The 21,685-nt window shown below is 45.2% G+C and overlaps 2 protein-coding genes across 2 annotated transcripts in view; both read left to right on the forward strand.

Moving 5' to 3' along the window:
• Positions 1-4,042, forward strand: part of ocrl (OCRL inositol polyphosphate-5-phosphatase) — a 40,537-nt gene extending 36,495 nt beyond the window's left edge. The window contains exons 19-23 of the mRNA XM_063190168.1: positions 1,497-1,616; positions 1,894-1,978; positions 2,957-3,084; positions 3,408-3,519; positions 3,875-4,042. Coding sequence (XP_063046238.1) covers positions 1,497-1,616; positions 1,894-1,978; positions 2,957-3,084; positions 3,408-3,519; positions 3,875-3,999 — 570 coding nt within the window. The 3' untranslated portion in view covers positions 4,000-4,042. The remainder of the gene's footprint in view (positions 1-1,496; positions 1,617-1,893; positions 1,979-2,956; positions 3,085-3,407; positions 3,520-3,874) is intronic.
• A 6,326-nt stretch (positions 4,043-10,368) lies between these two features.
• vimr2 (vimentin-related 2) overlaps positions 10,369-21,685 on the forward strand; it is a 37,785-nt gene continuing 26,468 nt past the window's right edge. The window contains exons 1-4 of the mRNA XM_063189339.1: positions 10,369-10,506; positions 12,775-12,916; positions 14,676-14,834; positions 15,246-15,365. Coding sequence (XP_063045409.1) covers positions 10,421-10,506; positions 12,775-12,916; positions 14,676-14,834; positions 15,246-15,365 — 507 coding nt within the window. The 5' untranslated portion in view covers positions 10,369-10,420. The remainder of the gene's footprint in view (positions 10,507-12,774; positions 12,917-14,675; positions 14,835-15,245; positions 15,366-21,685) is intronic.

A 21,685-nucleotide genomic window follows, 5' to 3' on the forward strand; every position in this document is an offset into this window, starting at 1 on the left:
CCTCCCAACATTCCTTTACTTCTCAGTGCCCTGTCCCGGTGAGTTTTCTTAGAGCACTTTCGAGGAGTCATTACAGCAGTTGTCACTGTGACTCTGCACTCACTTTCACACTATGAGCCCCCCCCCCCCCCTCTCCTATAGCTGGAGAACAATGCAGCAGGAACCCAGCCACTGAGTCCATCCCAGCCACCGAGCCCATGTCAGCTCAGCTCAGCTCAGTGTATCTCAGAGACCCCTCTCTCATTATCAGTCTCCTGTCACTGCAGAGGGACCTGCAGGCTATCAAGTTTTTCCCCATCACACGTTTCCCGCGCAGTGTGTGTATATGTGTGAGTAAGTTGTGATGTGTGTCTGTGTCTGTGTCTGTGTCTGTGTTGTGCGTCCAAGTGGTATGTGTGTGTGCGCGTCGCTATTGCATGAGTGTTTTTATGTGTGTTTTGTCCATGTGATTGTGCCTGTGTGTGTGCGTGTATATGTGTGTGTGTGTGCGCCCATGTAACCTCTCCTACCCAGTTGAGGTTATTTTTGGCCTGGTTTCAGAATTCCCAGGCATCCATTTGCCGAGGCCAGAAGAATGCGATGCTCTCCGTACAAAATGGCCCTTTCTGTCTCTATACTGCCCTATAGAGCTTATAACCCAACAGGGTATGTGTGTGTGTGTGTGTGTGTGTGTGTGTGTGTATGTGTATGTGTATGTGTGTGCATGTGTGAGAGAGAGACAGAGCCTATAAACCGTCTGTGTGTCTGTGAGATACAGAGAAAGATCCTATATGTCCCATCCTACCATGCCTGCAGCATTCACTCCGGTCACTTACAGTAGTCCTCTGTTTCCAGTGGATTGATTGCAACTATCACAGCAGCTACCCTCCAGACGCCAGATGCTCTCCTGGTCCTGCTGATTAGAAAATAATCTGTTCACGTTACACGTACAAAAAAAGCCAGTCAGTCAGGGCCATCCCAAGGAGGGAGAGAGAAAGAGAGAGAGAGGGCGAGCAAGAGAGAGCGAGAGAAAGAGAGAGAAAGAGAATTTCTTTTTCATTACGTTCATTTTTTAGCTAGCGCTAGAACCAGAGTCTGTGTGAGAGAGGGAACCAGAGTGAAAGAGAGCATAGAGATTGTCTGTAGCCTGAAAACACAGCAAGTTTTGATCATTGAGTTCATGTGAAGCGTATCCAATGAAGACTTTAAGCTATAGTTTTTTTTGTGATCCTAACGTATTACTCTATAATTTAGTTAGTCCTGGGTCAGTCATCCTTTTCTTGTCTTTGCATTCTCAGTCTCTGGGTATGGTACCATTCAGTGATTTATAACCTAACCGGTGCGACTTGAGTCTTCAAATGCATAGGTAGTACAATTAATCACGATCGGGCAATGGTTGCTCTGTAAATGTAATTAATTGCGTACATATCAATCACATAGTAAGTAATATATTGTGTGCACATTGAATGTCAGTCTGAATGCGGTTCTTATGGCTGTGTGTGTTTCTGGTTCTTCAGGAGAAGTCGAGGATGAACATGCTGCTGGTGGACAGTGCTGGCACTGAGGACAAGCCCCTGAAGATCCCCAAGGAGGTATGGGTGCTGGTCAACCACCTCTTCACCAAGGCCTGCCACCAGGTCAGTCTCCTGCCTTGTTTCCTGCCTTCAGTTGACTTTGATTTGGTCACATCACATCTGGTGCAGTTACAATCTATTTTAAATTTGTCAAAAGTAGCAATCATTATACCAAGTCTTAATTGAGAAATCTGATCTTTTTTTCACCTATTTAATAAAGTTTTTTTTTTTAAATATAGGAGTATTCCAGAATTCTGCTCATACTCTCCTTGTCATAGTCTGTTCTGTGTTTCTGATGGTGTCCGTCTGTGTCTGTATTTGTCTGTCTCTCTGTGTGCAGGAGGACCTGTTCCAGACTCCGGGCCTGCAGGAGGAGCTGCAGGGCATCATAGACTGCCTGGACATGAGCATTCCAGACAACATCCGTATCCTCTCACTCAGACATCAGACATTGCTGTGTTTGTGTGCGTGTGTGTGGACACCAGCATTCCCGACAACATCCATATCCACTCACACCTCAGACACTGCTTTGTGTGTGTGTGTGTTCTTTGCTAGTGACCGCCTTGTTCGCAACACTAAAAGGTCAAGTTGGTCTTCACCAACACCATGCCACCATGCCGCAGTGGTGTTATGGCTCTAGAGGCCTTGTTTTGACAGCCTGTCAGCGTGTTTGTTCTCTGCTCTTTGGATGCCTCTTTCCTTCTTGTGGCAGTGTTTGAAAAGTGGCTTGTGTCTGTCTGTGTGATTTTTGTGTTTTTGTTACATTAATTAGGCTGTATGCAGGCTGTTTTTGTCCTTTATTTCACTGTTATCTCTTCTTTGCCATTTTGTCCTTCCTATCTTTCTGTCTTCTTTTTCTTTGGATTTTTTTTTGTGCCGTTTCTCACATTTTTAAGGGGTGCTTGGTGTCTCCATGGACACACACTGCCTTAGTAGTGTGTCTGTGTTCGTGTCAGCGTGTTTGTGAATGTTTGTGCGTGCGTTCACATGTGTGTTTTTTGTGTGTGACCATGTACGTGTATGTTTTTGTTGTCAGGGTTTTTGTATATGATTGTGTGTGTGTGTGTGTGTGTGTGCATGTGCATGTGCATGTGCACGTGTGTGTTTGTAAAGAAGAGACCTGTAAGTCTATTAGGTCAATTTATTTTTAAGATAAAAGTGTTTTTACCGTGTCTGTAGCCTTCACAGACTGTGAAAATATATGTAGATATATTTAAGGACACTAACTTATAAGTTGAAGCCAATCGCCATGTTAGTGTTCCAAGACCCACCTTTCCACTTGGCTTCTGTTTGATGAAAAAGATGTGTGCTTTACTTCACCCTTTCTATAGACAGTGTACATACTAACTATAGAATAGTAGCTAGCCGCCATGTTGGTTTCCTTGACCCTCCTTGCCCCTCAGCCGGCTGCAACCACTCTGTGGCGGAGGCTCTGCTGATCTTCCTGGAGGCGTTGCCAGAGCCGGTGGTGTGCTACGAGCTCTACCAGCGCTGTCTGGACTGCACGCACGACAGCCGCCTCTGCAAACAGGTATGCCAGGGCAAAGCGGAAGTAAGAGTTAGGCCAGTCCCATTGACCTCAGTGTTCTGTTTTTACACAACAATGGCGGCTCATTGGACAGATCGTTGACATACTTCCAAAATAGTTCCAGGAAGTGGACTCCGGAATGCATCTGATAGTGATTATTTTTGTTTATTTGATTGATTGATTGATTTCGGAAGACAAGATTCTGGTTCACCGTGTAAGAGTACCTTACGGAGAGTGGATACATATTCCTGACATTATGGATTGATGTAGCAAATAGAGGAACATCGAATAGCCAAGTTTTGCTCATGTGTGTTTGTGGTTCTCAGCTGATATCCCAGCTGCCCCGGGCTCACCGCAACGTGTTCCGCTACCTGATGGCCTTCCTCAGAGAACTACTGAAGCACTCCATAGACAACAACCTCACCGCCAGCCTGTTAGGTAAGCCCGCACGCACACATGCGCTCGCTTGCTCGCTCACACACACAGACACACAGACACACAGACACACACACACACACACACACACACACACACACACACAGACACACAGACACACAGACACACAGATTTTTGCCAGGAATATTGTTTATTGGACTCAAAAGTTGCCAAGACAAATGCTTTATGAGAATACTAAACCTCTCCAGTGATAGACTAAACATATGTTTTCCTCTCGTTTATCTGTCTTTCTCCCCTCCTGCTCTATATCTGTTGTATCTCTCTCTATCCCTTTCTCTCTCTCCCTCTCTCCCTCTCCCTCTCTCTCGCTCTCTCTCTCTCTTATTCTTCCTCTCAGCATCTCTGTTCGCCAGCCTCCTCATCCGGCCGCCGCCTAACCTGGTGAGCCGACAGACACCTCACGACCGGCAGAAGGCCAACGACTTCATCCTGGGATTCCTCATGGCAGTAGATGACGAGTGAGAGAAAGAAAGAAAGAAAGAAAGGAAGGAAGGAAGGAAGGAAGGAGTGTAGGAGGGATGAAGGATGGAGAGATGACAAATGAGAGAAGGAGCAAGAAAGAGAGACGTCTTGCTACAGGGGTGGATTTCCAGCCTGGAGGAAAAGAGTGGAGGTGTGGTTGTCTGTGTGTGAGAGAAAGATTGAATGGTGAATGAGAGTGGAAGCCTATTGTGCTGAATGCATTGACATGATGGCACTTTGTGGTTGTATGGGATATCCCTCTGCTCACGTAGTCCATCATTGTGTGTGTGTGTGTGCGTGCATGCGTGCGTATGCAGCGCGTGCGTGTGTGTGTGTGTGCGCGCGAGTGTGTTTTCCGACCCTCAACTGCCGATTTTTTTTGCACAGTGGCCCTGAACGTGGGACAGCATTGCCTCATCCACCTATGTCGCTAGTTTAGCCCATTTCTCTTGTGTTCAGGCCCTGACACCCCCCACCCCCCACTTGAACCTTAAAAAAACAATCTGTACTCTGGTGCAGTTCATGCCAAAAACAAAAAGAGACACAGAATGCTCCATGTGATAATGCGAGCGTAACGTTACGCCCTCGTAAATGCTCATCAGATCGGACTTGTCCTCTTCAGCACACTAAGTTTTGGCTCATCCGGGCCACCGTTGGCAAGCTGAGCATCACTTGGTTGTCTGTCATGCTGTCACTCCCCTGTCTCTTCCCTGTCCCTGTGCTCACTGGCTTCAAGAGACTTGCAGGTGGGGTACGTTTCACCCCTTATTTAAAGACAAGTAAGCAGGAAAACGTGCATTGGATATCCACTGACACAATGGAAACTCACAAATGGACACATGAGTGCTTTTGGTTTCCAGTGGGGTCTCAATGCCAACCCCATACCCCCTTTCTTCGGTTGCTATTTCCTGGAACTGCAGCTTTTGAATGGACTACAGGCTGTCTGTTGGAGGTCAGAGAGTTGGATATCAAGCCTCTCCACAACCCCACCCTCAGATGTGTGCGGTTCCACATTTCGTTAACTAGAACCACAATTCCACGGTTCCTAAACTGGACTTCAGACCCCCACCCGCCTTCACTGTGACAGCTCTCTGTAGCCATTCACGCCAGGGACGGGAAGATCTGGCCAGGGGTTTGGAGGGGTTTGACAGAGACCGGATCGTGTCATGACTCCGAGACCGAGCGTCTCTCACATGGGATGAACTGTGACAATCGACTACCTGCTAATGTCGAGGCTACGTATGGAGATAGACAAAACTACTATGACTAATACTTGGGAGCCACCGTTAGGTTGAAGCCCAGTAACCTGACGGAACATGATGGGAGGGTTGTAGATACATGATGTAGTGCAAGCGAATGTTATTTATGAGCATATAGACCTATATATGTACATGTTCTATCTCTCTTTCTCTCGTTTGACTGCTCAATCATGTCATGTTGTTGACTTTTCTTTTTATTTGTTTGTTTGTTTGCTTTTCATTGTCCATGGTATTTTAAAGTTTTCTTTAAAAAAAAAAAAACTTTCTGGATTCATACTGCACCTGTCAACCTCTTCCTGCACTGTTGGCGTCAGAAAAAAAATCAATTCACCTCAGCTTCTCGCCTGAAGTCTTGACCTGGCGCTGCTTCGTCTAGCAGCATGGTGCTGGGTTAAAAACTGTTGCAGTGAAGCTTTTGCTGATACCATCAGCCACTCAATGACTCAATGACAACCCCCATTGCTGTCCTTCAAACTGCCTTCTGACCCTCCCTGGTGTCCCTGGTACACCTCAGCCTGAAATTCTGTAACTTTTACCCCCATGTCTTAACTGTTGTATATCTGTGTGTGTGTGAGTATGTATGTGTGTATCATAACTTGGTCTGTCTCTTTGTAGGTGTTTATTGATTCTTATTAATCGTGCTGTCGTGTCTTAACTGCATTGGTGGAGTTGTCTGTGTTCCTCTGGTTTTCTTGCTGTTGATGTCATAAGCAACGGGTGTCTTGGCAACGCCTCAAGTCTACTTCTCCAGATTACAACCTTCTCCTCCACTCTGCGTTTACAGTCGTGAACCATGACCTGTATGTCATTTTAGTCTGAAAGTGAACATTGAACGTGTTTATGCTTGTTATTTCGCATTGCTTAGATTCAGTCCTTTTTGTTAAAGCAGTTTGTATAGCTGTGTGTGTGTGCGTGTGTGTGCGTGTGTGCGTGTGTGTGCGTGTGTGCGATTGCAAATGCGCTCGCCTGTGTGGCTTATGGCTCAATGTGACATGCTGGTTTGAAACGGCAAGATGTGCAGATTTTTTTCCCCTTTCTTTTTTGCAAGTTCATTTCCTCTTGTAAGCTCTCTGAAAGAAAACAATTGTCCGTAACCTCCCATGTCTGTGTTCCACGGAAGTATTGCGCTGTGATAGCCAATGTGGAACAGATCCGTTTTTTTTAAACTCCAATGCACCAAAATAATGTCTTTACAGTATCATCAGCGCGAAATGTCAGTACAGATCTTTTAGATGGGCTCGCCGGTTAACTCCCACTTGCCCCCCATCTTGGCATGGAAAAGGGCAGCTCGCACTACATCAGTCGGCTCGCTAGCCGCAGCAGCTGATCCATGAAGAACTGCTGTCACAGTCAGCGTTGCCATTTTGGTTCTTAGAAATAGTGGTCAAGAGGGCCTCTCTTGTGTTTTTTTTTTCTTTTCGCCTCTCCAGAGTCTCTTCTGACTCTTTCCTTCCTTTTTCCCCTGTCTTACGTTTTTATTTCTACAAAATCGTTGCCTCATTTCATCACCTTTTTTTCGCAACACAAGCCCAACACAAGTTATGCTCCACCACCACCACCACCCCCCCTGTTTCTACCGGTGACTGGTAGTGCACTTTCAGCATAATCATTTCAGCATGCGCTCGACTGATTGAGGAAATCGCTGAATATATATTTTTCTGAGTTCCTCCTGCCGTCGAGCCAGTTAGAGCCAGAGTTAAGAGGAGAGCAAGACAGTTTTGGATGATGACTTAAAAAAAGGCAAATGGTTTTCACACCAAGGCCCCCCTGGTGTGTGTGTGTGTGTGTGTCTGTGTCTGTGTCTGTGTGTGTGTGTGTGTGTGTGTGTGTGTGTGTGTGTGTGTGTGTGTGTGTGTGTGTGTGTGTGTGTGTGTGTGTGTGTGTTATCAGTCTTGACCAGTGACCAACCATTGTGTGGCGTTGCACTCCACACACTCCACGCTCTGTCTTGTCAGCAGATTGCAAGGGCACCCCCATTACGTCTTTTGTATTCTTCCATTTCCCAGTTATGACCAGGGCTTTAAATTAACACAGTCAACCAGCCAAATGCTGGTGAAAATTCTGTTTGGCTGGTAGAAAAGCAAACTTTGACTCATTAGTGAGTGTGTGTTTGTCTAGTAAGATTAACATACCAGCCATTTTGGCTAGTGATGAAAAAAGTTGATTTAGAGCCCTGGTTATGACCATCAACATAGTAACTTTTTCAGTGTTGATTCAGCACTTGGAGACAAATTTACAGTAACACTTGGTGTTGGTTACCCTAGTGTTGGTTCTGTACTCCAGTGTATGAATTAACACTGGTAAATTTACTCTGCAGTGTGCTGTTGTACTCTGCAATCTTGCTGTGTCAGCAGATTGTGAGGGCACCCCGTCACGTCTTCTCATCATCTTCCATTTTCCAGTCCCGATCATCTGCACTGTACATTCTGCAGTGTTCATTTAACACATAGGGAGTAAAAGATTAGAACACGTTATTTGACGACGGCGTCATACGTATAGCATGACTATGTCAAAAGAGTGTCGAGACACACGTCAAGTTGACTTGTCACAGACATTATGTCAGTGTCACAAGCATTTTAGTTATGGTAAAGACAGCTCAACTTGTGATGACCGTAACACATTCATGACATTGACATGATCCATGCATATCCATGCATGTGTTATGCCACTGTTTTGATACTTAAATGACACTGTCCTGCCATGCCTATAATGTTGGCGTATATTTAAGTGTTACCTCACGCTCTTACCGCTCTTACCGCAGATTGTAAGGGCACCCCATCACATCTTTTTGTAATCTTCCACTTGTCAGAGTTCATCAGCAAAATATGCTAAACAGCAGATACACCTCCTCTTGCCTCGCCTGGTCCCTGCCTGTCCTGCTCTGTCCTGCCTTAATCGCTTGCTCAGCATTGCCAAAAACCAATGATGCTTATGGAAGTCTAGAGAGAAATCCATCATGTTATGTTTATGTCAAGAGGAAGACAACAGCGACCACACGGTTAACATTTCCTCATTTATGCTTTTTGGCACTGCTAGGCCACCATCCTCAAACATGGCTGGTTGGATGTATTGGACCGTGTTTTTTTTTGTTTGTGTGTGTGAATGTGGATATTCACAGCTTCTGTCTGCAAATTCAATGTTTGTTTTTTCGTTGTTCCGTTTTCAGCTGTTTGTTCAGTGTGTTTGGGGTTTTATTTGTAACTGTTTCTGGACTGTCTCATAATTATGGTACTTATGCAAAGAAATACTTGCACATTGTTTTCATTTCTCCCACTTTTGGTACTTTTAATTTATTTAATGGAAATAAACAGAATTGAAAAGCAAACGTTTGTTGGTTTGTCTGAAATTTCCCACAAATGCAAGAAGAATATTGTCTGAGGACATTTTATGTTTTATTATAACATGATGTTGATTGACTCAGAAAGGACCTTAACCCTAAGGTGTTCGGGTCAAAATATTATCAGTTGTTATTCTTTCACACTGAGATTCACTCGGCTTTGGTTCATTTTCAATGAGGAAGATGAATCTGAAAGAAATATCAATTTTTGGGGCTTATACATCAATGTTTTCTAAACTCTCGGATACAATAGTTATCACATGTTGAGTAGACAAGGCAGAGGGTGAATTATGTGGAAAAGTTGTGCATCAATGTTTCAACCTTGCATGATAAGAGCACTGGTGGCTCAATCTGAGAGCTGGGATTGAGTTCACTCACTTTCTTCACTGTCTGATTATCTTTCTCTCTCTGTATCTCTCACTCTCAAAAACATATATACACAGAAATTCACAAACATAATGAAGGTAACATGAGGGTGAATATGAGCTATGGTTTTTACCTTGGTAATTATTTTTTCTATATGCCTGGGTGAAAATGACCCGAACACCTTCTATGTAACAAAAACACCTTACAAGGGTTAAAGACCATGAAGTTCATTCTCAACTTTCTGTGCACATTTTCCTGATAGGTGTGCATCGAGTGTGTGCACCTTTTCCTAATCAAGTGTTCACAATTGGCCAAAGCAACTCTATGCAACTTTTTATTTGATCATCTTCATCTTAAAGTATTTGTTCATGATAGAAGTTGGTTTGAAAAAAGCTAAGCATCACATTAAACAACATTGCAGTGCAATACAGTACATTACACGTAGCTGATGCATATCCAAAGCAACATAGTTATTATAGGGAATACTGTACAGCAGGGGTGTCAAACTCAAATTCACAGTGGGCCAAAATCAAAACATAGGATTAAATTATGGATCAAACTCAATATTTGTTATGTAAAAAAAAAATCACTTAAGTTGTGCACTTAATACTCAAAGGCAGATTTCACCAACCCTCACATGGTAGTTCAAATATGCCTGCACATATTCTGTCATAAACCAGTGGGAGATTTTACACTGGCCTGGGACCACTTGAAGGCCTGTGACACACCAAATTCCGTCATAATGCTATATGTGTATGCCTGGGCCAACTGTAATACATATTTGAAATGTCCAAATTAAATTACCAAGATCTGCCCCCCTGGCCTGCGTTTGACGTCCCTGCTGTACAGTAGCACGCCACATATTATAGGCTAGTAATTGACTCTTAAGGCATATGTGGTGAAATCACAGAAGTCAAGGTTGTCTGAACGCAACACGTGTGTAATGTTGTGTCATTCCTTGCCTGGCTCGCCTAAGAAATCTGGTCCTGTCCACCATCTTCTCTCTGGGTGTCCATGAGCTACTGACCTACCAACCATCCCTGTAGTCAGGGCCACTGACAGTTTTGTCCGGGCCCAAGACAAATTCAGCTTACAGGGCTCCTTTATGCAATACTCACAATGTAATGGGGACCGAATTCTGGGCCCCCTCCTCTCCCTTCGCCCAGGGCAACCAGCCCCTTTGTCCCACCCCTCTCTGCTTCCCTGCTTAGTAGCTAAGGACACTGCACTCACACACTCTGAATTGTCTCCGGCCTTTGTGAAATCCCACAGTGCTGACGCTGGGCTCTATAGTTAGTCGGCTGAGCGTGGTCTCCAAGTGTGTGTGAGATTCCCTACCTGGCCCATGCCATGGCTCCCGTTTATAAAGCTCCACAGGCCAGTGGCAGACATTTCCTGCTCCCTTCTCAAGCTCCATCCACTCTCCTGCGATCCCCTCTGGAATACTGTACTGTGCAAGATGGCCGCCAGAGTGTCCTCCTACCGCCGCCTCTTTGAGGAGCAGCAGCAGCAGCTGAAATTCGGAGTTGCAGTCTCCTCTGCCAGGTCAGTGCATTGCATGCCACCCTTCTTCAAACCTGGCCAGAGACACAGTGGCCAAAATGCAAAGATGTTAAGATGTCTTGCATTTTTTACATTATACACACTGCACAGCATGAATTACATTTAGTGAGTCGAGTCCATATTACAGACACAAGTGAAGCTATGATGGTGTAGTTGATGAGTGGCATTGACAGTGGAAAGCCCAATAGGCATGTGTGTAATTTTAGGTGTGGATGGTGGGGACATGTCCATATCACTCTTGAGACGAACCTAGCTTATCCTCACTACTTTTTCCACAAACATAATGCTGACCTAACACAACACAGTTTGATGTAGGCTAAATTAATGAATGTGTGTACATTTTGCCATGTACTGTAAGCTGGACGCTGTCTTTCTGCCAAATGTGCTGGTGGTGAGAGTTGAAGCTCTGATTATTGTGTTGGTCTGATGAATAGCCAAGTTGACGGTCTCATTAATCTTTACTTATTTCGTACATCCCAGAAGTTATGTTCTGTAACAAATGAGACAGCCTGAAGGCTTGAAATGGTTTCATTTGACAGTCCATTGACCTCACCAATGGTGCTGTGTTGTGTTTACACAAACCACACCTAGCTAAAGCAGAATTACACATGATTGTGTTGACCTCAAGTGCACATTGCTTTTAGTTTATGAGTGCACAACTGCGTGACTGTTTCTGTCAGAGTGTCAAAACTGGTAGTCATTTTTTGCACAGCACGTAGGCCTACACTTCTCAGTGGCCAGAAAACTGTTTCTTGTTCATTTGTTTGCTGTGCAGTACATTTCCAGCAAATGTTCCTGTCTCCTTTGTAGTGGTTGGTGGGGAAATGCATACAAAGGAGAATTCCGGAACATTCTAGCAATGGAGTTTGTTTAGCAGAAGGGTGTGGGCCCTCACAAGCTCTGCATGACATCAACAATAAACGGGACAACTCCTTGCTGAGGCCACCACCAGCGACGGAAATGTTTGCGCTCATTTCAGATGAAAGTGATATTATTCACATGTGGCTGGTATTACTAGCCTGATTTGACTTGCATAGTCATACATGCATTCTGGGCTGAATATGTTGTACGATGATGATGATGATGAATATGTTATATGGTGATGGTGATGGTGATGATTTTTTAAACATCATGCCACATCCTTAGTCCAGTATGCATGTCTGACTGCTTGCGACTTTCTTCAGAAGTTCTGCATGACCTTTACAATAGGCCAGGGCCAACACAAGTGGCGGAAAGTATTGTGCTGGTTTGAGACGATGGTGGCTCTGAATTGGACGGTCACTGCCATCAATGTCACCACACTGCCACTGAGCATGATATTCAGATGAAATTGTCAAGAAAATGTCACTCGTCTATTGCAGAATACAGTCCAACAGCCATTGGTTAGATTTCAAACTTGCCTGTTGTTGTGGAGTTAGGCCTACATACAGAGAGCGTGCCAGGAAGGGGTGTTGTCAGATCTTGGGTGGAGGAGATGATTCAGTCTGAGGCTTGCAGGGAGGCCATGTTGATGAGCTCAGCTTATGTTGGACCCTTCACTGGTCAAGCAATTTCAAAATGAGCGGTCCTGAACAGAGACCCTGGAGGGCCGGGAGTTTGGAACTGACATTGACAGGATGCTGTTGAGTGCTATTAACGTTGCTAAAGCGTGCCATCCTCTTATCTGTAATATTTTATGGGGCTCAGGTTGAATTTCTCGCAGTGGCCCTGGTTATGAAGCATTGGTCTCAGGCGTGAAGCCAGGAGGTTAAGGTTTGGATGACTCTTAGGGCCTGGTACTCGCATGAGACCCTGTTTACATAACACTCACCATTCATCCTATTGGAATGGCACACTGCACTACTGTGACATTGCACAGAGCCTTTGATAATTCATCACAACTCCATCATTCTCATTCTGAAAACAACAAACGTATAGCTACAAGCTAAATGTTTTTTTTAATGTTATATTTTCATCAACTGTAAAAAAAAAAAAATAGATCCCACACACTATCCATTCCACCAGCAAACTTTAATACAACATTTCAGTCCGGTTGGATGACCGAAATGTATTTAAGTTTGCTGGTGGAATGGACAGTGTGCAGGATCTCTTTTATACTTCAATGACAACCTCACTGGGATAATATCCTACGCAACTGTCCAACTACAGAGGTGCGCCAAAGCATCTCTTTAAAAATATTTTAATCAACTACGAACAGTCTCCAGTGGTGCCCTTGACGTTTCTCCGTTCTCTTCGCCTTATTGTCCACAGGGGTGGAGCTGCCTCATGCCCATGGGACACACCAGACTTCCAGGGGGCCAGCTCGCTGAACAAGGAAAGCGCCTCACGCTTCGCCCAGGAGCGCACCGTCATCGCGGCCCTCAATGACCGCCTGGCAGCACTCATCGGCATGGTGAGAATTAGAAAGAGAAAGAGAGAGGGGGCCCAGAACTGGGACCTCTCATTACATTGGGTAACACTACTTGACACCGGCGCCATACGCATGACATAACAGTGTCAAAACAATGTCATGGCAGTCAATGATGAGTTATAAACATGAGGTCCATGTCATAAATGTTTGATGTTCATGAAAAGTAGATTTTTTTTGCACTGTCTTTACCCTAACCAAATGTCAGTTAATGGCTACAGTCATAAAATGTTCATGACATTGACATAATGTTTATGACATGTGCATGACTGCGTTATGACACTGTTATGACACTGTTATGTCATACACGTATGATGGCGTCAAGTAAAGTGTTACCTTACACTGTATGTATTGGGTGGGTGGCCCCTTTTATATGACTTTGTCCCAGGCACGACCAAAGGTGTCAGCGGCCCTGAGAATGAGTACAGTATTAGAATTAGATTGAAGGGCTTGGAGCATGAGGGCATGTCATGAGGCCCCGGTTAACTCAAGTCGCACTATCTTTGCAATGTGCCATCAGGCCATCGGCAAGCCTGTGCTGATATGTGTGAACGACCGGGGATATTTCATTTACTTTGACTGGGAGTGGCAAGGATTAGGCATGACTAATCTGCTGTGTTTAAACCATGATGTAGAATTAGATAGAATAGATAGTACTACTTGGCACACGATACGATTCAAAATCGATATCTTATTATGCGATGCGATGATTTTCAATACTTAAGAATGCCCCATGATGCGATACAATATGATTCGATTAAACTTTTTTCCAACTAGGCCTACTTTTCCACTTTTATCATGTTATGGAGCTAGGGCATCGGGCAGGGATCAGCGATTCGATTATTTTCAATACAATGCGATTCGATTCAATTGTCCGATTATATTGTTATATATCGATACATTTGGATTATTATTTACACCCCTACTTGGAGTATTAGGATTAGATTGGAGGCTTCACGTATGAGGACATGACATGAGCAGAATGGAGGGCTCCGTCACTCAAGTCGCACTATGTTTGCAATGTGCCACCAGGCTACCATGAGCAAGGCTGTGCTGAAGCGAGTGTGTGACCAGGGATTTTAATTTTGGAAGATTTATTAGGCTGGCAGTGGAAATGAGGATGGGTCATAATTGATCTAACACACATGGCAGTAGGCAATACTGTAGCAGGAGCCACTTGCGGTCAAGACAGCACAGGGGTCTGTCTGTTGGGCTGGTTGTCTGTCCATCTGTCCATCTGTCACCCAAACTACCTAAGATGGTCTATTGGTTGTAGCAACGTGAAGGCATGTCAGCAGTGATGGGGAATCCTGGATTTATTGGTTACAACCCAGTGCCGCAAACAGTATTTCAAATGACCTGGTTTTACCTGTCCAATTCAACTCTGGTCAGGGGCGCCGCCAGAAATTTTGGGCCCCATGAAAGATTCGAATTTTGGGCCCCTGTCAGTGCTGTCAGTGCTCGGGCCCTTAGAATCTATAATACCTTTCCCCCCCTAGCGGTGCCCATGACCCTGGTGATTGCATGGTTGAATGATCACCTGTTTGACAGGTAAAACCATGTCATTTGGAATATGTGGCACATGATTATACCTGATTCATCCAAAGTTGGCCATCACTGAATGTTAGTGCATAAGACACTGCCTTGTACAATGCCACACACAGCTCTGCCTACGTATGTTCTATGGATGTCGTACAGAACGCAGAAATATGTAAGCAAATGTGTTCGTCTTTCGTCAATCCAGGCCCGCTGTCTGGAGGAGGAGAATGAGTCTCTGGAGGTTGAGATCCTGGAGCTGATGGCGAGGAATGGGGAGGAGGAGGCAAGGAGCAAGACCGTGGCCATCCGCGGCCCCCCTGCATACAGCCTGGAGGCCGTCATTGAGAGACTGCGTCGGGAGAAGGTACGGTACAGACAGCTGCTGCAGATTGTAACCATATCTACCACACACACACACACACACACACACACACACACACACACACACACACACACACACACACACACACACACACACACACACACACACACACACACACACACACACACACACACACACACACACACACACACACACACACTCCACATTCTCACATATAACCCCAGTCTTGGACAATTTCCACAGTTGAAATACAATTACATAATTGCCATGTCTTTAACCTTGTCATTTAAACTGACTACTTTTTGTTTCTGCATTCTTTGTTTCCTTCAGGAGGAGATAGAGAGAGACACAGAGTCTTTATACAGTGTAAATTCATACATGTCTATGAATGATCCTGACTGTGGTGCTGCTGTGGTCTTTTGTTTCTGTCAGGAGGAGATAGAGCGCGACACCGAGTGCTCTAGAAAGGAGCTGGCCCAGCTGAAGGCCCAGTACGACCAGGTGGCGGAGCAGCACACCCTCATCCAGCTGGAGAAGGAGGATGTTGCCGTGGTAATGCTGCTGCTGATGCTCACTGATTATGCTAATGCTCATCTCAGCCTCATTTTGCTACGGTCTCTCTCTCTCTCTCTCTCTCTCTCTCTCTCTCTCTCTCTCTCTCTCTCTCTCTCTCTCTCTCTCTCTCTCTCTCTCTCTCTCTCTCTCTCTCTGTCTCCCTCTCTCCACATCTGTACTCATTGATAATTAGAATAGAAAATCTGTTTAAAAAAAACATGATCTATCTATCTATCTATCTATCTATCTATCTATCTATCTATCTATCTATCTATCTATCTATCTATCTATCTATCTATCTATCTATCTGTCTATCTGTCTGTCTGTCTGTCTGTCTGTCTGTCTGTCAAATTTGTTCTTTTATTGAGATAAATGAATATAAGTGAAGACTTAATAGGCCTCTCCTAATGCAATATTGTATACATCCACTAGGTGGCAGTGTTGGCCTTTTGACTTTCCCCCCTATCCACCTCCATGTGCTCTGTGGTGCCACAGTCGGTCACTGTGCTCTCTGACGCTTCCATTTCCCACTAGCCTCTGGTGTCGTTTGGGCAGAGTGTCAACACAGCTGCATCTGCTGTTGATAATGACCCCCCCAACCACCACAAACCCCCTCCAACTCTGCTTTACCCCCCCCCCCATCTACACCATGTCTATCCCCTCATCTTCAAGAGGGAAAAAACAACAGCAGCTAAAATCCCCATACACACACAAAGCCCTGTTCCATTATCCATTATCTGTCTCTCAGACCCCGGGCCAACTGGCTGCTGTGCAACCAGAGCCATTGCCTTGCCTTCGCCTTTTCTCCTCCTCCTCCTCCTCCCTCTCCACCACCTCCTTTCTCTACCGCCTTCACTCCCTCCTTTTCCCCCTCTCCTCCTCCACCTCCTACACCTCTTCCTCTCCTCTTCCTCCTTTTCTTCCGTGTCCTCCTCCTCCACTACCTACTCCTCCTAGTACTCCTCACCCTCCTCCTAGTACTCCCCACCCTCCTCCTCCTCCCTCTCCTCCTCCTCCTCTCCCTCCTCCACCTCCACTGCCGTCTGTCCTAGAAAGGCCCTGGCTAGCCAGGCCAGCCATGCGTGTCGGGACACGTCCGCACTCTGCAGCCGTGTGAAAACAGCCAGATGTGAAAGAGCTGTTAGCATGACACCTCGTCTCGTCTCATTCGGCCCTCTCTTCTCTTCTCCTCTGTTCTGTGGGGCATGGGGGTTTGGTAGCGCTCACTCAGTCGGTTAGTGGGGTAGATACATCCCCCCACACACACACACACACAGGCAAACAAGCGTGCACGCTCACACACACACAAACACACACACACACACACACACACACACACACACACACACACACACACACACACACACACACACACACACACACACACACACACACACACACACACACACACACACACACACACACACACACACAAACAAACACACACACTGTGGCCTGGAGCTGTGCTGAAGATATGGCGATTCCATTACCTGCTGAACCTCTGCTGCTGCTGGGGCTGGTCATTGTTTGTGTGTGTGTGTGTGTGTGTGTGTGTGTGTGTGTGTGTGTGTGTGTGTGTGTGTGTGTGTGTGTGTGTGTGTGTGTGTGTGTGTGTGTGTGTGTGTGTGTGTGTGTGTGTGTGTGTGCACGTGTGTGTGTGCACGTGTGTGTGTGTGTGTGTGTGTGAGAGAGCGCGCGCGTGTGTGTGTGTCTGTTTCTGCATTTGTGTGTGGGTCAATGCATTTGTGTGTGTGGGTATATGTTGTTTTGGCGTGGTAGTGGTGGTAGTGGTGTGGGAAAGTGCAGTAAAAACCAGAAATGAAGATTCTAACCTGAGAAATTGGAATAAGATGATTCTGAAGTATTTCTGCCAGCTTAACGAGCACATAAAATAATCACCCAGACAGGTGCATCGGCTAATTGGTGAAGTCACCTGGCACGAATACGTGGCAGGTTGTATTTTCCAACTTTCTCACGCCGGAATCCGCTCTTCTTAAAAACAAAATCTCCATCTCTTGTTTATAAAAATGTGATAAGATCAGAAAGTTGGAGTTGGAGTTTCTGTAGTCTACTATAACGCCCATGCAAATCTCCATCCTCTCTTACCGTAGGAACAGACCACGGGCAGGAAAAGCGTTGAAAAGCTGCAGAATCTCCCATACAAAGTCAATTGCCGCCTCTTTCCACACTTTCACCACCCGTGGTCTGTTCCTACAGTTATGGCAGGAAAATCAGTAAAATAGCAGGAACAGCTCATGTAGTGTACATTATAGGAACCTTCAAGTCTTCACAGTATTGTCAGCGGGCGTGCAGTGCAAAAGAGGGTGGGCAAGGCCAAAAGAATGGTGGCTGTGGTGCTGTTGGTGAGAGAATAAGAATGGGAGAAAGAATCAAACAAGTCATTGTGAGCCTTCAAAGAGGACCAGGGTTGCCTCATCAGTGGAAACGAAACAGTAGAAGGGGCTGATGTAGTCTTACCATATATGATCCTCCCATGTCTCCAAACTGTTACCAGAAAACAGCCCTTGAACAGTCCTATAAAGTCCTGCCAACAGTGATTGAGCCAGATGGGTGGTCAAGGCTGCAGTAATGGTGATGATGTTCAAGGTGCCTCATCACTGGGAGGACAACAATAGTTTGGGGCTGATGTTGTTAACAACATATGAACTTTCCACAGTCTGCTGCATACTATTGTTAGAGGACAGCAGGGCTGGACTGGCCTTAGGGCATGCAGGGCATTTGCCCGGTGGACTGATGATGATTTTGGCCTGGCCTTCCCCTTTATATAATGGTATCAGTCCTCATGCCGCTACAGCAAACCTCTCAGAGTCAGATTTAAATATGAATTTTGGCTTTTCGGGTAAAAATAACTGATTTTAGATGACTAAAAATGTTGTTCTTTGTCTCTCTCAATGCCTGACGGACTGATCTCGGCTGAAAATGCCTGGCCCGTTTTTTTGTTTCCATACCAGCCCTGGAGGACACGCGGTGCAGGAGAGGGTGGAGGAATGGTGATGGTGTCATAGGTGATGGGGATGGAGGAGGATGGTGGAAAGGGAATAGGAACAGGACAAATGGAAGGCATTGTGGGAGCCCTGGAAGATCGCTTCATATGAAATAGTAGTAGAATCTGATGTTGTCTACCACATGTGAGCCTTCAAAATTCTGCATGTCAAGTCTCCCGGTCGGGGGAAGAGAGAGATGGCCATGGCTGCAGGAATTTAGATGGTGATGGTGTTGGTGGTGGTGGTGGTGGTGTAGTGGTGGGTAAGGGGATAGCAATGGGAGGGTATATTAAAAGAGTCATTGTGATGTGAGCGAACCCTCAAAGATGGTGGGGGGGGGGGGGGGGTGCCTCATCGGAAATCATCCTCCGGTTATTAAGGTTGACCCCTGGCCAAGGAATTCCAAAGCTCCCCCCTGTTCCCTGGAGACAGACAAGACAGCGTTCCGAGCTCGGAGCTCGGAGCCCTGAGCCGTGAGCCCTCCTCAGCCCCGCCTGAGTTCTCAAGCTGTCGGAATTCTGGCACGTTCCGTATTCCTTGGGATCAGCCCGGCCTGCTCTGCAATGTCATGGATGCTTGATTACCTGCGGTGTTCCACAAGAAATACAAACCTTTTGGGGATTTTGTGGAAGCTCACATATGTGAATCTCCATTTTTTTTGTAGTATACTGTATTGTGTTACTTAAAAGCAGCCCACCAGTACTGAGTGAAACTTTGCCCAAGGATATGGTGAACTCACACAGGTCCAGTTCAGTGCAAAAGCCCCTGTAGGCGTGAAGTAGTTCTGGGAAGATGTGTAATCTTCTCCAGTGTTTCCCATACATTGAGGAAACTATGGCGGCCCGCCATAGTTTAAATTTGGCCGCCATAGTTTACGAAAATGTAAAAAAAAAAAAATAATAAAAAAAAAATTTTTTTTAACGATATCCGTTTTTGTTAAAAACGATTTGAATTACGATTTTGAATTTCCTTCGCATTTTCCTCCTGGAGTAAATACATCCTATAGACTCTGTATTGGTTAGATAAGTAGTCCCACGGTAACACAGAATGAGGGGAAAGCATTAGGAAGTGACCGTAAGGGTATTACAGTTGATTCATGTGTGCACACGTGTAACATCGGGTGAGTAACAGAACATGTGCGCAACGATGCGTTATGACACGCCGATATGCGAGGATCTTCGTCCAAATCGCTAGTCGCATGCATCATCGCTAACTGCGTTTACATCGCGTGCCGCGTAAGGGAAATGTTAGTTGTTGACATGTATGGAATTCACTTCAATTTGTGCTGTTTCTTGCTTCAGTTGTGGACAAAACGACTGGCCAAACTCACAATAGAAAGCCTTTGCTGTGCTACTGTCCCAGAGAGCTGAAAAAAAAACCTTCATAGAAGAAGTCACACTTAACAGGGGTGTTAACCAATCCAATGAGTTCTCTCATTGCTCTCTCTCTCTCTCTCTCTCTCTCATCATCTCTCTCTGTCTCTCTCTCATCATTCTCTCTCTCTCTCATCATTCTCTCTCTCTCTCATCATTCTCTCTCTCTTTCTCTCTCTCTCTCATAGTAGCCTACTATTACCCATAACAAATGGTGAATTTCTGAGCCCTTTTTAATTTGTAGCCTATACCACTGAAGGCATGATAATGCTTCATCATATTTTAGAAATAGGGCCTATGTGCCTTTTATATACCAAATGTTTATCATTTTGAAATTGTTTCAGTTGTTTATGACTTGTGTATGACTGAAATTATCTCTGCATACTATCAGTGCTGCATTGCTTTGTAAAGATAGGCTATTCAACACACTTTAAAAAACACACTGAAAAGATACGGCCATAGTAGCCTACTGAAAACATTTTGTTCATAATAATGGTGATTAATAAATGGTGGTCTTAAATTTTCATACTGACATCCTTGAATTTGACTTGGTAGATCACGGCAGACCATCAACTTCAAAAGTAGATCTTGGTTAAAAAAAAAGGTTGTGCACCCCTGCTATAGAGAGAACCACAAGTGCTTGAAAGACAGGGATCAAAAGCCTAGTCAAGTTGTTGTAGTTTACTTGGGTTTGGGAGCAATATAAAAAACCTTCAGAGAAGGGACAGTTGGGCTGAGTTTACTAACACTCCCTAGGCTTTGTTTTACAGTTGTAATGAGTTTGGTGACAGACCTTCATTGACACAGCAGAGGAGACATCGGGCTGCATATAGAAATTAATGTGTAATGAATGTGAATATAGACATAAATGTGTAATATGTTATTCAGCCCTTTTAATGGGAGGAATTTGGAAAAAACTGGCCCTGTGACCAGCACCCCTCATGTAGAATGTGTACGCCTACAGATATGTGTGTGGGGGAAAAGGCATAGCCTACCCTCTAAGACCCCTTTTTGTCTATGCGTTAACAATTTTCACAGTGCTCTTAAATTCTTATCTCTGGCTCCTATTTTTGTTTTATTATTGTTTCCCCAGACCCCTGCATGAGGGACGAATGAAACTGTGTTGTAAACAGAAATTATTCACTGTACTGCATTTTTTGACAATGACAATGTACTACTATTATACAAGTCATGGGTAAAATCTTATGTAGCCTTATTTCTCAAAATATAAATGGCTGAAATATAGGCCCAGGCCTACAGTTTCTCCATGCGCCCATGCGCCAATGTCATACTGTAGTCATTGTTTTGCCGTTTTGCATTTACGCTGCAAGAATACACCCCCCCCTCCCCCAAAAAAAGGCCCGTGTGAGAAGACCCCCCCCCCCCCCCCCNCGGACAAAATAAACCCCGGCTGCCCCCATAGTTTCCAAAATTTCTGTGGGAAACACTGCTCTCTCTCTCTCTCTCTCTCTCTCTCTCTCTCTCTCTCTCTCTCTCTCTCTCTCTCTCTCTCTCTCTCTCTCTCTCTCTCTCTCTCTCTCTCTCTCTCTCTCTCTCTCTCTCTCTCTCTCTCTCTCTCTCCCAAACAGGAAAATTATCTCTGCCTTGATTAACATTTAGCATGGTGGTTAGTGTGTGTGAAACGATACGCATAGGTGTGTGTGTGTGTGTGTGTGTGTGTGTGTGTGTGTGTGTGTGTGTGTGTGTGTGTGTGTGTGTGTGTGTGTCTGTGTGTGTCTCTGTGTGTGTGTCTGTGTGTGTCTGTGAGAGAGAGAGAGAGAGAGAGAATGAGAGCGAGAGATGGTGGTTAGCAGTGGCTAGTCTGGTTCTGCCTTGATGCACATCAGGAATCCACATGTATGAATGAGCAGCAGCTGCAGTAAAATAGCCTCGGACAAAGCTGCATCTTCCTCTTTGTCCTTGCTTCCTCCTCTCTTCT

Source organism: Engraulis encrasicolus, chromosome 23 (genome assembly GCF_034702125.1).
Source record: "Engraulis encrasicolus isolate BLACKSEA-1 chromosome 23, IST_EnEncr_1.0, whole genome shotgun sequence".
Taxonomy (NCBI): domain Eukaryota; kingdom Metazoa; phylum Chordata; class Actinopteri; order Clupeiformes; family Engraulidae; genus Engraulis; species Engraulis encrasicolus.